Here is a 16206-nt window from a genome sequence, read left to right as displayed (position 1 = left end):
GTGTGATGCTGATGTTGGTCGTGAGCGGGAATCAAACCTGGGTCGTCGGATTCGTAGCGCAGTGCGCTAACCAGTGTACCACCACTCCTCACAACATACCGCACCTAGGATTAGCACGGGCTGGCTGTGTACAATGTGAAAGAAGTTCAAAATACAACAACCGCCATTCGCCACTAAGTGGCGATGAGGTCACCACGACGTTTGTGCCAGGCCATGTGCACCTTGAGCCCACGTGAAGTGTCGAACGCCCGCTGGCAGGAGGTCATGGGGCAGACCCAGCAGGTGCCACGGGTCGACTAACTGAGATGACCGAGATGACTGGCTGATGCACCACCTGTGCCCCCTACTGTGCCAACTTGCTGTGCTTTAGCCACCCGGCGCTCCGCTCGTTGTTGTGAGCGTCGCTCCTCCGCCCTCCGCTGTTTCTGGAGGGCGACTGCCTCCAACTGCCCAGTAGCGTCCTTCACGAGCCTCCTCCACTGAGGCCGATCTTGACACCGCTGGTACCAGTCATCGGCAAGTCCACTCAGCTCCACGTCCTCCTGTACCACATCACTCCATCTCTTCTCTAGCCCGTGCCGCGCCCGTTTAGCCCCCTCTATCCGGCCGAACAAAAGCTGTTTGGGCATGCGATGGCTGGGCATGCGGGCTACATGACCCAGGCAAAATGCATACATGCACACACATACATTCAAGAACAACAGCCCTCCCCAGAGGTCGGAAACGGATTTTGATTCCTTACCCGTACCCGTACCCGGCCGCACCAGGGTCGCAATTGGGTACCCATACCCTACCCGATACCCGGCTACCCGTACCCGGCCGGGTATTGGGTAGGGTACGGGTACCCGATTGCGACCTCTGGGACGAAGCCATGTTGCAGGCGCGGGTGGGTTGATTCTAGGAACTTGAATTGTGAGAAGAGACGAGACGTTGGGAAATGAGTGACAAACGGTGACTCACCAGTGACTCACGGCCTACCCGTACCCGGCCGCACCAGGGTCGCAAACGGGTACCCGTACCCGTACCCGGCTGGGTACGGGTAGCCGGGTATCGGGTAGGGTACGGGTATCGGGTACCCGATTGCGACCTCTGGCCCTCCCCCACTAAATGAACTCCGGTCATCCCCACAGCGGCTTTTGGCTAGCCATGGAACAAAGGCGGTGAGGTCACCGCATCGCGCGCGTTCAGATGCGCTTCTGCGGCCGTCTGGAACGCTCTTCCTTTGCGATATCAGGACGCCGCTGGGAGCTGTGCAACTTTTAAATCATCATGATCATCATCTAGATTGACAAACTCATTTTTTTAAGAACAGATTTTTGTGTTAAGTTTTTAGTTTGTTGTCCTTCGATTAGCGCGGTTGGCTACACGGTGCGAAAGAAATTCAACATAATTACGTATCCGCGCCTTCTGTCTGTGTCCCATGTGTCCCCGATCATTAATCCCGTGTGTCTCCTATCCAGTGTCCTGTGTGTGTTCTGTGTGTGTGCGTCTCCTGTGTCTCATGTGAACGACTCATTGATTCATCCCGTGTGACCTCCTATCCTGTGTCCTGTGTGTGTGTTCTGTGTGTGTGCGTCTGCTGTGTCTCATGTGTACGATTCATTGATTCATTCCGTGCATCTCCTATCCAGTGTCCTGTGTGTGTGTTCTGTGTGTGTGCGTCTCCTGTGTCTCATGTGTACGATTCATTGATTCATTCCGTGCATCTCCTATCCTGTGTGTGTGTTCTGTGTGTGTGTGTCTCCTGTGTCTCATGTGTACGATTCATTGATTCATTCCGTGCATCTCCTATCCAGTGTCCTGTGTTTGTGTTCTGTGTGTGTGCGTCTGCTGTGTCTCATGTGTACGATTCATTGATTCATCTCGTGTGACCTCCTATCCAGTGTCCTGTGTGTGTGTTCTGTGTGTGTGCGTCTCCTGTGTCTCATGTGTACGATTCATTGATTCATTCCGTGCATCTCCTATCCTGTGTCCTGTGTGTGTGTTCTGTGTGTGTGTGTCTCCTGTGTCTCATGTGTACGATTCATTGATTCATTCCGTGCATCTCCTATCCAGTGTCCTGTGTGTGTGTTCTGTGTGTGTGCGTCTGCTGTGTCTCATGTGTACGATTCATTGATTCATCTCGTGTGACCTCCTATCCAGTGTCCTGTGTGTGTGTTCTGTGTGTGTGCGTCTCCTGTGTCTCATGTGTACGATTCATTGATTCATTCCGTGCATCTCCTATCCTGTGTCCTGTGTGTGTGTTCTGTGTGTGTGTGTCTCCTGTGTCTCATGTGTACGATTCATTGATTCATTCCGTGTGTCTCCTATCCAGTGTCCTGTGTGTGTGTTCTGTGTGTGTGCGTCTCCTGTGTCTCATGTGTACGATTCATTGATTCATTCCGTGCATCTCCTATCCTGTGTCCTGTGTGTGTGTTCTGTGTGTGTGTGTCTCCTGTGTCTCATGTGTACGATTCATTGATTCATTCCGTGCATCTCCTATCCAGTGTCCTGTGTGTGTGTTCTGTGTGTGTGTCTCCTGTGTCTCATGTGTACGATTCATTGATTCATTCCGTGCATCTCCTATCCTGTGTCCTGTGTGTGTGTTCTGTGTGTGTGCGTCTCCTGTGTCTCATGTGTACGATTCATTGATTCATTCCGTGCATCTCCTATCCTGTGTCCTGTGTGTGTGTTCTGTGTGTGTGCGTCTCCTGTGTCTCATGTGTACGATTCATTGATTCATTCCGTGCATCTCCTATCCAGTGTCCTGTGTGTGTGTTCTGTGTGTGTGCGTCTCCTGTGTCTCATGTGTACGATTCATTGATTCATTCCGTGCGTCTTCTATCCAGTGTCCTGTGTGTGTGTTCTGTGTGTGTGTGTCTCCTGCGTCTCCTGTGTACGATTCATTGATTCATTCCGTGTGTCTCCTATCCAGTGTCCTGTGTGTGTGTTCTGTGTGTGTGCGTCTCCTGCGTCTCATGTGTACGATTCATTGATTCATTCCCTGCGACCTCCCATCCTGTTCTTAGGTTTTTTCGGTAAAGTCACGTAGGTAAAAATGTTAAATGAATAAAAGTAAAATAAAAATTTAATAAAAATCACGACGTTTCGGAGGCAACACAAGCCTCCGTCTTCAGGTGGAACCGTCACAGCACGATAGCTGTATCAAGTAAATGAGAAATTCCAAGAACACAGTATTTGTATATATACTGGTTGAGGGTGGCAGGAGCCAAGGTAGGCCCTGAATATATTTTTTGTGAGGTTCGGTGCGGCTGAAGCACGCTGCTATCCTGTGTCCCGTGTCAGTCCCACGTCTGGTCCCGCGCTGGTCCCGCGCTGGTCCTCCCCCCGTACTCACGAAGCGAGATGAGTTGTCATTCTTCACCGTCTTGGCGTTGCCGAACGCCTCCAGGATGGGATTGGCCTGGAGTAGCTGCTTCTCTAGCTCGCCCTGGAGTAGAGAGACACGGGGGGAGAGTAGAGAGACACGGGGAGAGAGTAGAGAGACACGGGGGGAGAGTAGAGAGACACGGGAGGGAGTAGAGAGACACGGGAGGGAGTAGAGAGATACGGGGAGAGAGTAGAGAGACACGGGGAGAGAGTAGAGAGACACGGGAGGGAGTAGAGAGACACGGGGAGAGAGTAGAGAGACACGGGGAGAGAGTAGAGAGACACGGGGGGAGAGTAGAGAGACACGGGGAGAGAGTAGAGAGACACGGGGGGAGAGTAGAGAGACACGGGGAGAGAGTAGAGAGACACGGGAGGGAGTAGAGAGACACGGGAGGGAGTAGAGAGACACGGGGGGAGAGTAGAGAGACACGGGGAGAGAGTAGAGAGACACGGGAGGGAGTAGAGAGACTCGGGAGGGAGTAGAGAGACTCGGGAGGGAGTAGAGAGACACGGGGAGAGAGTAGAGAGACACGGGGGGAGAGTAGAGAGACACGGGAGGGAGTAGAGAGACTCGGGAGGGAGTAGAGAGACTCGGGAGGGAGTAGAGAGACACGGGGAGAGAGTAGAGAGACACGGGGGAAGAGTAGAGAGACACGGGGAGAGAGTAGAGAGACACGGGGAGAGAGTAGAGAGACACGGGAGGGAGTAGAGAGACACGGGGAGAGAGTAGAGAGACACGGGGAGAGAGTAGAGAGACACGGGGAGAGAGTAGAGAGACACGGGAGGGAGTAGAGAGACACGGGGAGAGAGTAGAGAGACACGGGGAGAGAGTAGAGAGACACGGGGGGAGAGTAGAGAGACACGGGGAGAGAGTAGAGAGACACGGGAGGGAGTAGAGAGACATGGGAGGGAGTAGAGAGACACGGGAGGGAGTAGAGAGACTCGGGAGGGAGTAGAGAGACACGGGGAGAGAGTAGAGAGACACGGGGGGAGAGTAGAGAGACACGGGGAGAGAGTAGAGAGACACGGGAGGGAGTAGAGAGACACGGGGAGAGAGTAGAGAGACACGGGGAGAGAGTAGAGAGACACGGGGAGAGAGTAGAGAGACACGGGAGGGAGTAGAGAGACACGGGGAGAGAGTAGAGAGACACGGGGAGAGAGTAGAGAGACACGGGAGGGAGTAGAGAGACACGGGAGAGAGTAGAGAGACACGGGGAGAGAGTAGAGAGACACGGGGAGAGAGTAGAGAGACACGGGGAGAGAGTAGAGAGACACGGGAGGGAGTAGAGAGATACGGGGAGAGAGTAGAGAGACACGGGGAGAGAGTAGAGAGACACGGGAGGGAGTAGAGAGACTCGGGAGGGAGTAGAGAGACTCGGGAGGGAGTAGAGAGACACGGGGAGAGAGTAGAGAGACACGGGGGAAGAGTAGAGAGACACGGGGAGAGAGTAGAGAGACACGGGGAGAGAGTAGAGAGACACGGGAGGGAGTAGAGAGACACGGGGAGAGAGTAGAGAGACACGGGGAGAGAGTAGAGAGACACGGGGAGAGAGTAGAGAGACACGGGAGGGAGTAGAGAGACACGGGGAGAGAGTAGAGAGACACGGGGAGAGAGTAGAGAGACACGGGGGGAGAGTAGAGAGACACGGGGAGAGAGTAGAGAGACACGGGAGGGAGTAGAGAGACATGGGAGGGAGTAGAGAGACACGGGAGGGAGTAGAGAGACTCGGGAGGGAGTAGAGAGACACGGGGAGAGAGTAGAGAGACACGGGGGGAGAGTAGAGAGACACGGGGAGAGAGTAGAGAGACACGGGAGGGAGTAGAGAGACACGGGGAGAGAGTAGAGAGACACGGGGAGAGAGTAGAGAGACACGGGGAGAGAGTAGAGAGACACGGGAGGGAGTAGAGAGACACGGGGAGAGAGTAGAGAGACACGGGGAGAGAGTAGAGAGACACGGGGGGAGAGTAGAGAGACACGGGGAGAGAGTAGAGAGACACGGGAGGGAGTAGAGAGACATGGGAGGGAGTAGAGAGACACGGGAGGGAGTAGAGAGACTCGGGAGGGAGTAGAGAGACACGGGGAGAGAGTAGAGAGACACGGGGGGAGAGTAGAGAGACACGGGGAGAGAGTAGAGAGACACGGGGAGAGAGTAGAGAGACACGGGAGAAAGTAGAGAGACACGGGAGGGAGTAGAAAGACACGGGGAGAGAGTAGAGAGACACGGGGAGAGAGTAGAGAGACACGGGGAGAGAGTAGAGAGACACGGGGAGAGAGTAGAGAGACACGGGAGGGAGTAGAGAGACACGGGAGGGAGTAGAGAGACACGGGAGGGAGTAGAGAGACACGGGAGGGAGTAGAGAGACACGGGGAGAGAGTAGAGAGACACGGGAGAGAGTAGAGAGACACGGGGAGAGAGTAGAGAGACACGGGAGGGAGTAGAGAGACACGGGGAGAGAGTAGAGAGACACGGGAGGGAGTAGAGAGACACGGGAGGGATTAGAGAGACACGGGAGGGAGTAGAGAGACACGGGAGGGAGTAGAGAGACTCGGGGAGAGAGTAGAGAGACACGGGGAGAGAGTAGAGAGACACGGGGAGAGAGTAGAGAGATACGGGAGGGAGTAGAGAGACACGGGGAGAGAGTAGAGAGACACGGGAGAGAGTAGAGAGACACGGGGAGAGAGTAGAGAGACACGGGGAGAGAGTAGAGAGACACGGGGAGAGAGTAGAGAGACACGGGGAGAGAGTAGAGAGACACGGAGACGGAGTAGAGAGACACGGGGAGAGAGTAGAGAGACACGGGAGGGAGTAGAGAGACACGGGGAGAGAGTAGAGAGACACGGAGAGAGAGTAGAGAGACACGGGAGGGAGTAGAGAGACACGGGAGGGAGTAGAGAGACACGGGAGAGAGTAGAGAGACACGGGGACAGAGTAGAGAGACACGGGAGAGAGTAGAGAGACACGGGGAGAGAGTAGAGAGACACGGGGAGAGAGTAGAGAGTCACGGGGAGAGAGTAGAGAGACACGGGGAGAGAGTAGAGAGACACGGGCAGAGAGTAGAGAGACACGGGAGGGAGTAGAGAGACACGGGGAGAGAGTAGAGAGACACGGGGAGAGAGTAGAGAGACACGGGAGGGAGTAGAGAGACACGGGTAGAGAGTAGAGAGACACGGGGAGAGAGTAGAGAGACACGGGGAGAGAGTAGAGAGACACGGAGACGGTGCAGAGAGACAGATCAGGGAGACACAGAGATGGCCAGGGAGACATGGGGACGAGACAGAGACATATGAAAGGGACACAGCGGGAAATGAAACAGAGAGACATGGGGACAGAACAGACAGACATTTCACAAGGTTAATCGGGTTACTCGAGAGTGAGGCACGCCTATAACTCGGTGAGGTAGTAGGGTCAGGGTTAGGGTCAGGGTTCTATTCTTAGTTTTTTTCGGTAAAGTCACGTAGGTAAAAACATTAAAATTAAGAAAAGTAAAATACCATATGAATAAAAAGTGTGCCGTACTTGGCCCTTCCCCTCTCCAACCATTATATAAACGGAGTGGTAGCTCTTGCAATCTCTCATTTACTTGATACAGCTGTCGTGGCTGTGACGGTTCCACCTGAAGACGGAAGCTTGTGTTGCCTCCGAAACGTCGTGATTTTTATTTTATTTTACTTTTATTAATTTTAATGATTTTACCTACGTGACTTTACCGAAAAAAACTAAGAATATGAATCCTTGCAGTCACGAAAGCTTCACATCTAGGGTCAGGGTTAGTTCACGTGGATTTAAACAAACACAAAAGTAAACTCATCCTTTTGTATTCATGGTTCTTTCGGTAAAGTCACGTAGATAGAAAATAAAAATAATGAAATAAAATGTTAAATAATAAAGAATAAAAAGAATACATTGAAAATAATAAAATAAAATAAAAACATTTGTTTTAATTAATTGAAAATAATAAAAGCAACAAAAAACCACGACGTTTCGATCGCAATACAAGCGGTCTTCATCAGGCGGAGAAATGTTTTTATATTTTTTTGTTTTTGTTTTCTATCAACGTGACTTTACTGAAAGAACCAAGAATATGAATTCCTGCAGTCACGAAAGTTTTAAGTCAAAATCCTTATGTTTTGATCATCAAAATGTCTTCCACTTCATGTACACGACCACAGGGCCTTGTTTCCATTGGAAACCGGCAAGAACTAGGCTCATGTGATACCCTAAAACAGTGGTGGGGAACCTTTTTTCTGCCAAGGGCCATTTGGATATTTATAACATCATTCGCAGGCCGTACAAAATTAAATTTTTGTTGCTATGAAATAAGTGCCTAGATTTTGTTTATTTCGAGTCATGCGGTTGCCTTGGCAGGGCCAGACCAAATGATTTTGCGGGCCTTATACGGCCCGCGAAATCAGGCCCTGTTTCCAAGGTAACCAGGCAAGGGGTTATCTAATGTGGTACTCAAGAGGGAACTCAATCCTTGTTTCCAAGGTAACCAGTCAAGCGATTAGCTAATGTGGTACTCTAGAGGGAACTCAGGCCTTGTTTCAAAGGCAAAGATTCAAGCTATAGGCTTATGTGGTATCCTGGAGGGAAATGAGGCCTTGTTTCCAAGGGGAACAGGCAAGCTATAGGCTTACGTGGTATCCTAGAGAAAACCAGGCCTCGTTTCATAGTAGACCAGGCCTCGTTTTCTAGGAGACCAGGCCTCGTTTACTAGGAAACCAGGCCTTGTTTACTAGGAAACCAGGCCTCGTTTCCTAGGAGACCAGGCCTCGTTTGCTTGTAAACCAGGCCTCGTTTTCTAGGAAACCAGGCCTCGTTTTCTAGGAAACCAGGCCTCGTTTGCTAGGAAACCAGGCCTCGTTTGCTTGGAAACCAGGCCTCGTTTGCTTGGAAACCAGGCCTCGTTTCCTAGGAAACCAGGCCTCGTTTCCTAGGAAACCAGACCTCGTTTCCTGGGAAACGAGCTGCACTTGCCGTGATGGTGTTGTCCTTCTTGCTCTTGTGGGACGAGGTGACGTGGGCCAGGAACTGGATGACCTTCTTGGTGTTCTCGGTTTTCCCAGCGCCGGACTCGCCACTGAGATCCCAGCGACAAGCGCGTGCGGACGCCACGCGGGAGAAACAACGAGAATGTCAACGAAGAGTAATTAGAGAGAGAGAGAGAGAGGTTGTGACGGAGCAGAACAAGGCACCGAACATAATGTACTCAAATGGTACTCAAATTGTAAATGTTGTGGTTTCGCGCTTCAACACACCGGTGGGCTAAAGCGGTGAACTAATTTGTCTTTTGTCAACGTGACACTTTTTTACTGATTGGCCGTGTCGGGTGGTGGAGGGTTACGACACATTTATAAATAACGCGATCTAAACCCAAAAACGTTGATTATGAATAATGTTTAAGCTGGGGACATTGGATGTGGCGCAAGAGTCTGGGGGAAGGCGGTGAATTGAAATTCCATGAGCAATCGGAAGGATTTGGGCGCGACTGGGAGGATAATCCAATGCAGAGAGTTCTTGAGAAAGGACACGAGACATAGTGAGAGATGGACTAACATTGCCTATAGACTGCCATTACTAACATTGCCCATGGACTAACATTGCCCATAAACTGCCATTACTAACATTGCCCATGGATTAACATTGCCCATAGATTAACATTGCCTGTAGACTAACATTGCCCATATACTGCCATTTTCCGTAGACTAGAAATTCCCATAGACTATCATTGCCCATAGACTAACATTTCCCATACACTAACATTTCCCATAGACTAACATTGCCCATACACTAACATTGCCCATAGGCTAAGAGGTCATCGGGTTTTTATCAAGGGCAGAGCTGAATTGAAGGAATGAAGACCGCCGTAGCCAACGTCTGTGAGAAAGGAACGCGGCTCACGCGGAGAGAAAGATAGAAAGAGCGAGAGGAGAGAGGAGAGAGGGAGGAGAGAGACAGAGAGAGAAAGAGAGAAAGAGCGAGAGGAGAGAGGAGAGAGGGAGGAGAGAGACATTTGCTTTGCACGAGAGATGAAAACGGCGGAGACGACAGCCACGTTGGTCGGGGTGGAGTGGCAGCCTGGTTTGCGTTAAACACCACGGGCTAAATCCTTTGACCCCTCCATGACCCCACCACCTCCAGAGACTCATCGCGAGTGGCGGCACGAACGTAACACATTCTTAGGTTTTTTTTCGGTAAAGTCACCGTGTAGGTAAAATCATTAAAATTAATACAAGTAAAATAAAAATCACGACGTTTCGGAGGCAACACAAGCTTCCGTCTTCAGGTGGAACCGTCACAGCCAGGACAGCTGTATCAAGTAAATGAGAGATTGCAGGAGCTACCACTCCGTTTATATATAATGGTTGGAGAGGGGGGAAGGGCCAAGTACGGCACACTTTTTATTAATATGGTATTTTACTTTTATTAATTTTAATGTTTTACCTACGTGACTTTACCGAAAAAAACACCTAAGAATATGAATCCTTGCAGTCACGAAAGCTTCAAATCCAGAACGAACAAAACACTTTACGAGTGTAGGTTTACAAAAGACGGCCAACACATTAGGAATTGGCGGAGATGCCGGATGTCGATGCCATCGCTTGCAGAGTCCGACCCAAATGCTCGTGGCGCTTAGAGCCTTGTACCGGTCAACACGCGGCTTAACATGAGTGTGCGTGTGCATGTCGGAGAGAGTTTGTGTGTGGTGTGAGGGGGTGGGGGGGGTATCGTGTCAATCAATAAGGTTTACTCTGTATTCTTGTACACTACGCTACACACTAGACTGCGAAACACTAGACTATTATACACTACACTATACACTACACTACTATACACTACACTAGACACTACACTACTATACACTACACTACTATACACTACACTACTATACACTACACTACTATACACTACACTATACACTATACTACTATACACTACACTACTATACACTACACTATACACTATACTACTATACACTACACTATACACTACACTACTATACACTACACTACTATACACTACACTATACACTACACTACTATACATTACACTATACACTACACTATACACTACACTACTATACACTACACTACTAAACACTACACTACTAAACATTACACTACAATACACTATACCAAACACTACACTACTATACATTACACTATACTCTACACTACTATACACTACACTATACACTACACTACATTATACACTCCACTACTATACACTACACTACTAAACACTACACTACTAAACATTACACTAGTATACACTACACTATACACTACACTACTATACACTACACTATGATACACTACACTATACACTACATTACTATACACTACACTACGATACACTACACCATACACTACACTACTATACATTACACTACTATACACTACACTACTATATACTACACTATACACCACACTACTATACACTACACTATACTCTACACTACTATATACTACACTATACACTACACTACGATACACTACACCATACACTACACTACTATACCATAGTATACCCATACGGTTTACCCCGTATTCATGTACAGGGGAATTGAGTTTGCAGTTCCATACGGCGTACAGCCGTTTCAGTACGGACACAAACACCAACACATGTGTTGGTGTTTGTTTGTTGTGTCTCCCTCCTTGTGATGGGACTCTGTAGGATGGACGTTGAGATGTATAGGGTGCACGGGTTGACCAATCAGGTCTGAATTGGTCTCTAAAGAATTAACCCGTATAAGCAAAGTTTTTCACTATAAATCCTTTATATGCGTGGCATCGGTTTTTATTTTATAATTCATTTCTGTTTTTCTTGAGTAACAGTTTCATTTTTATCACATTGGTATTTTAAATTAAATATAAGGAAAGTCGTATATAAGGATTATTAGGTTTTCAGGTTTTGAATGATTGTTTATATTGTAAATTTTTGTTGTTTTCTTGAATAATTTTCTGTGTTTAGGAAAAATATATGATTGTGTTAGTGACATTTTTTTTTCCCTAAAAAGTGTAAAATTTTAAAAAAAAATTTCACGAAAATAAATTGTCACGCACAACGAGTCTGTGTGCAAAATGTCAGCTCGATTGGATCGCGGGAAGTGGGTTAAAAAACGACCGAAAGATTTGCACGGTCGTAAGCAAGCAAGCACGCAAGCAAGCAAGCACGCAAGCAAGCAAGCAAGCGAACTTAATATAAAGGATTTAAAAAGGCAGGGCAATGATAAGGGGTTGACAGGTAATCGGTTAGCAAGTTGTGCTATGAACCTGGCGACCCGAGTTCGATTCCCGCTCACGGCCAACACCACCGGTGACGATTATCTGAACCGGTCCTGGGCCTCCCCTAGGTCGACTCAGCCTCAAATGAGTATCTGGTGCGGTGTGTAAACATCGCCACTGGGGAGACAAAGGCGGCCGGGCGTGGTGCTGGCCACCTACCACCTCCTCGTGTGCCGTGCCGGCCTTCATAGGTGCTGCTCGCTAACAGCACTTGCCCCAACAGTCTGTTAGAGGCTACACGGGGGACCTTTGTCTTTGTGCATGCTACTTACGTGCAAAGGATGGACTGATCTTCACGATCTAGAACGCAAACAAAAACACAAGCGAGACTTTAGTAAATTGCTGTAATTACAACTTGATAACAATGATAACTATTTACCCAAAGCCTCACCAAGTTTCACGACAAGGATGGCTGTGTGGATGAAAATGATCAAGCGTCAAGATGACTGTGACCATTCCCTACCCACCGATAGCAACATCATCATCATCATCACCACCATCATCACCACCATCATCATCATCATCATCACCACCATCATCATCATCATCACCACCATCATCACCACCATCATCACCACCATCATCATCATCATCACCACCATCATCACCACCATCATCATCATCACCATCATCATCACCATCATCATCATCACCACCATCATCATCATCACCACCATTACCACCATCATCATCATCATCACCACCACCATCATCATCATCATCACCATCATCACCATCATCATCACCACCATTACCAGTAGTGGGGGTGAGTGTGGTGGTAGTGGGGGTGAGTGTGGTGGTAGTGGGGGTGAGTGTGGTGGTGGGTGGGGGTGAGTGTGGTGGGGGTGAGTGTGAGTGTGGTAGTGGTGGGGGGTGAGTGTGGTGGTGGGTGGGGGTGAGTGTGGTGGGGGTGAGTGTGAGTGTGGTAGTGGGGTGGTGAGTGTGGTGGTGGGTGGATGAGTGTGGTGGTAGTGGGGGTGAGTGTGGTAGTAGTGGGGGTGAGTGTGGTGGTGGGTGGGGGTGAGTGTGGTGGTGGGTGGGGGTGAGTGTGGTGGTGAGTGGTGGTGAGTGTGGTAGTGGTGGGGGGTGAGTGTGGGGGTGAGTATGGTAGTAGTGGGGGTGAGTGTGGTGGTGGTGGTGGGTGAGTGTGGTAGTGGTGGGGGGTGAGTGTGGGGGTGAGTGTGGTAGTAGTGGGGGTGAGTCTGGTGGTGGGTGGGTGAGTGTGGTAGTAGTGGGGGTGAGTGTGGTAGTAGTGGGGTGGGTGAGTGTGCTGGTGGGGTGGGTGAGTGTGGTGGAGGGTGGGTGAGCATGTGTCACCCTGCAGCATGCTGTGGTAGGCGGTGTCGGTGATGGCGTAGATGTGCGGAGGCATCTCGTGACGCTTCCTGCCCCGGTACATCTCCACGATCTTCTCCGAGTAGATGGGCAGGAACTTGTACGGGTTCACCACCACGCAGAACAGGCCCGAGTACGTCTACGCAGCGGCCACCACATCATCAGCATCATCAGCAACATCGTCATCAGCAACATCGTCAGCAGCAACATCGTCAGCAGCAACAACATCATCAACATCGTCATCAGCAACATCATCATCAGCATCATCGTCATCATCAACATCGTCATCATCAGCAACATCATCATCAGCAGCAGCATCATCATCAACATCGTCATCAGCAGCAACATCGTGGGGGGGGGGGGGGTAGGGGGGGCATCGTTGTTATCATGATTGGCAACGACTCGTCATCAGCAGCAACATCGTCATCAGCAGCAACATCGTCATCAGCAGCAACATCGTCATCAGCAGCAACATCGTCATCAGCAGCAACATCGTCATCATCAGCAACATCGTCATCAGCGTAATCAGCATTCGCGTAATCAACAACAACAATAACAGCATAATCAACATCACCACCACGCAGAACAGTCCAGAGTATATCTACACAGCGTCATCAGCAGCAGGAGCATCATCATCAGCAGCAGCATCATCATCATCAGCAACATCATCAGCATCATCATCAGCAACATCATCAGCATCATCATCAGCAACATCATCAGCATCATAATCAGCATCATCATCAGCAACATCATCATAATCATCATCAGCAGCAGCAACATCATCAGCAGCATCATCCTGACGCCTGCTGTACATTTGGAGTTTGCGTGTCTCTCTTTCATCATCACGGTGGCTAGGAGATGTTAACTACCTCGCCTGGTGCGCAGGAGGTCGTGGGTTCGATCCCGACTCTGACGACGCCTGTTGCTGTATATTCGGAGTTCACGGTGTCTCTCTCTCCCCGTGGTCGCGCTGCTGTAGTGTATAGTGTAGTGTATAGTGTAGTGTATAGTGTAGTGTATAGTGTAGTGTATAGTGTAGTGTATAGTGTAGTGTATAGTGTAGTGTATAGTGTAGTCTATAGTGTATAGTGTAGTGTATAGTGTAGTGTATAGTGTAGTGTATAGTGTAGTGTATAGTGTAGTGTATAGTGTAGTCTATAGTGTAGTGTATAGTAGTGTATAGTGTAGTGTATAGTGTAGTCTATAGTGTAGTGTATAGTAGTGTATAGTGTAGTGTATAGTGTAGTGTATAGTGTAGTGTATAGTGTAGTGTATAGTGTAGTGTATAGTGTAGTGTATAGTAGTGTATAGTGTAGTCTATAGTGTAGTGTATAGTAGTGTATAGTGTAGTGTATAGTAGTGTATAGTGTAGTGTATAGTGTAGTGTATAGTAGTGTATAGTGTAGTGTATAGTGTAGTGTATAGTGTAGTGTATTGTAGTGTATAGTGTAGTGTATAGTGTAGTGTATAGTAGTGTATAGTGTAGTGTATAGTGTAGTGTATAGTGTATAGTAGTGTATAGTGTAGTGTATAGTGGTGTATAGTAGTGTATAGTGTAGTGTATAGTGGTGTATAGTGTAGTGTATAGTGTAGTGTATAGTAGTGTATAGTGTAGTGTATAGTAGTGTCTAGTAGTGTAGTGTATAGTGTAGTGTATAGTGGTGTATAGTAGTGTATAGTGTAGTGTATAGTAGTGTCTAGTAGTGCAGAGCTGGAGTCTGTCGCCAGGACAGGCGGACTGAGACACGAGCTAACGTACGCTTAGAGTCATTTGCCTGCCATAAATTTCCACGCAAAATGTTGTGAAGCCACTTCCGTTGAGCCGTCGTTTACCTGGTCGCTTCTAAAAGAAACGAGCTACATTACCCAGTGGCGCCTTACAACTGGTGACGTGGCTAACGAGGCATCGTCTAGATCGGGGGTGGGAAACGTCCCGTACGAGGCTCGCGAAATCATTTGGGTCTGGCCCTGCCAAGGCAACCGCACCTTTATAAGCAGTTGCGAGTATCAGCAACATCATCATCAACACCAGCTAACATCACACACACGCCTCGCCAAAGAAAAGCAGTTCCAGCCCATCGCATTAGGGGCGAGTTAATTCAACGTTTGACCAAATATAACGGGCTAATTTTTTAAGTTGGTGATTTTTTATGGCCCCGCGAATGATGCTATCAATATCCAAACGGCCCTTGGCAGAAAAAAAGGTTCCTCACCCCCTGGTCTCGATGCTTGAGTCTATTTTCAGTGCCAAAAGTTTCACGAAGTCTGTGATTGCTGCTGGTCAGAGCACAAACTCTGTCTGAGTTGGACTCCTGCTGCTGTTGCTGCTGCTGATGGTTCTGGTGATGGAGTTCCCGGTTGACACGTTCCTGCTGTCGGAGTGACTGATGATCCAGCGCTCACTGATTCACTCACCCACTCACTAACTCACCCACCCACTCATTAACACACCCACCCACTCGCTCACCCACACAGCCACTCGCCCACTCGCTCGCTCACTCACTCACTGACTGACCCACTCACTAATTCAGCCACTCACTCGCTCGCTCACTCACTCGCCCACTCACTAACTCACCCACCCATCCACGCATTAACACACCCACCCACTCGATCACCCACACAGCCACTCGCCCACTCGCTCGCTCACTCACTGACTGACCCACTCACTCACTAATTCAGCCACTCACTCGCTCGCTCGCTCACTCACTCGCCCACTCACTTACTAACACACCCACTCGCCCACACACCCACACATTCGCTCACTCACCCACTCACTCACCCAGTGACTGATGATACAGCACTCTGATTCACTCACTCACTCACCACTCACTCACCATCCACTCAGTCACTTACCTACCCACTCACACATCCACTTACAAACACACCCACCCACTCGCTCACACACACACCCACTCACACATCCACTCACTAACACACCCATTCACACATCCACTCACTAACACACCCTCTCACCCACACATTCGCTCGCTCACCCACCCACTCACCCACCCGCTCTCTCACTCACTCACTCACCGATCGACAGACCAACTCACTCACTAACTCACCCACCCACACTCACCCACTCACCCAGTGACTGACGGTACAGCACTCTGATTCACTCACTCACCACTCAACTCACCACCCACCCAGTCACTAACTCACTGACCCACCCACTCACACATCTACTCACTAACACGCCCACCCACTCACAC

At 49.3% G+C, this 16206-nt stretch overlaps 1 protein-coding gene across 1 annotated transcript in view; it reads right to left on the bottom strand.

The window, feature by feature from the left end:
- The window catches only part of LOC144950428 (myosin-10-like), a 125087-nt gene that overhangs the window by 77531 nt on the left and 31350 nt on the right, over positions 1–16206 (bottom strand). The window contains exons 4-7 of the mRNA XM_078880531.1: positions 12977–13133; positions 11932–11959; positions 8349–8451; positions 3338–3430 (exon numbers count right to left, since the gene is read on the bottom strand). Of these exons, the coding sequence (XP_078736657.1) occupies positions 3338–3430; positions 8349–8451; positions 11932–11959; positions 12977–13133 (381 nt within the window). The remainder of the gene's footprint in view (positions 1–3337; positions 3431–8348; positions 8452–11931; positions 11960–12976; positions 13134–16206) is intronic.

This window comes from Lampetra fluviatilis, chromosome 58 (genome assembly GCF_964198595.1).
Source record: "Lampetra fluviatilis chromosome 58, kcLamFluv1.1, whole genome shotgun sequence".
NCBI classification, from domain to species: domain Eukaryota; kingdom Metazoa; phylum Chordata; class Hyperoartia; order Petromyzontiformes; family Petromyzontidae; genus Lampetra; species Lampetra fluviatilis.
Note: the sequence above shows the minus strand (reverse complement) of the source record. Positions and strands in the feature narration are given on the sequence as shown.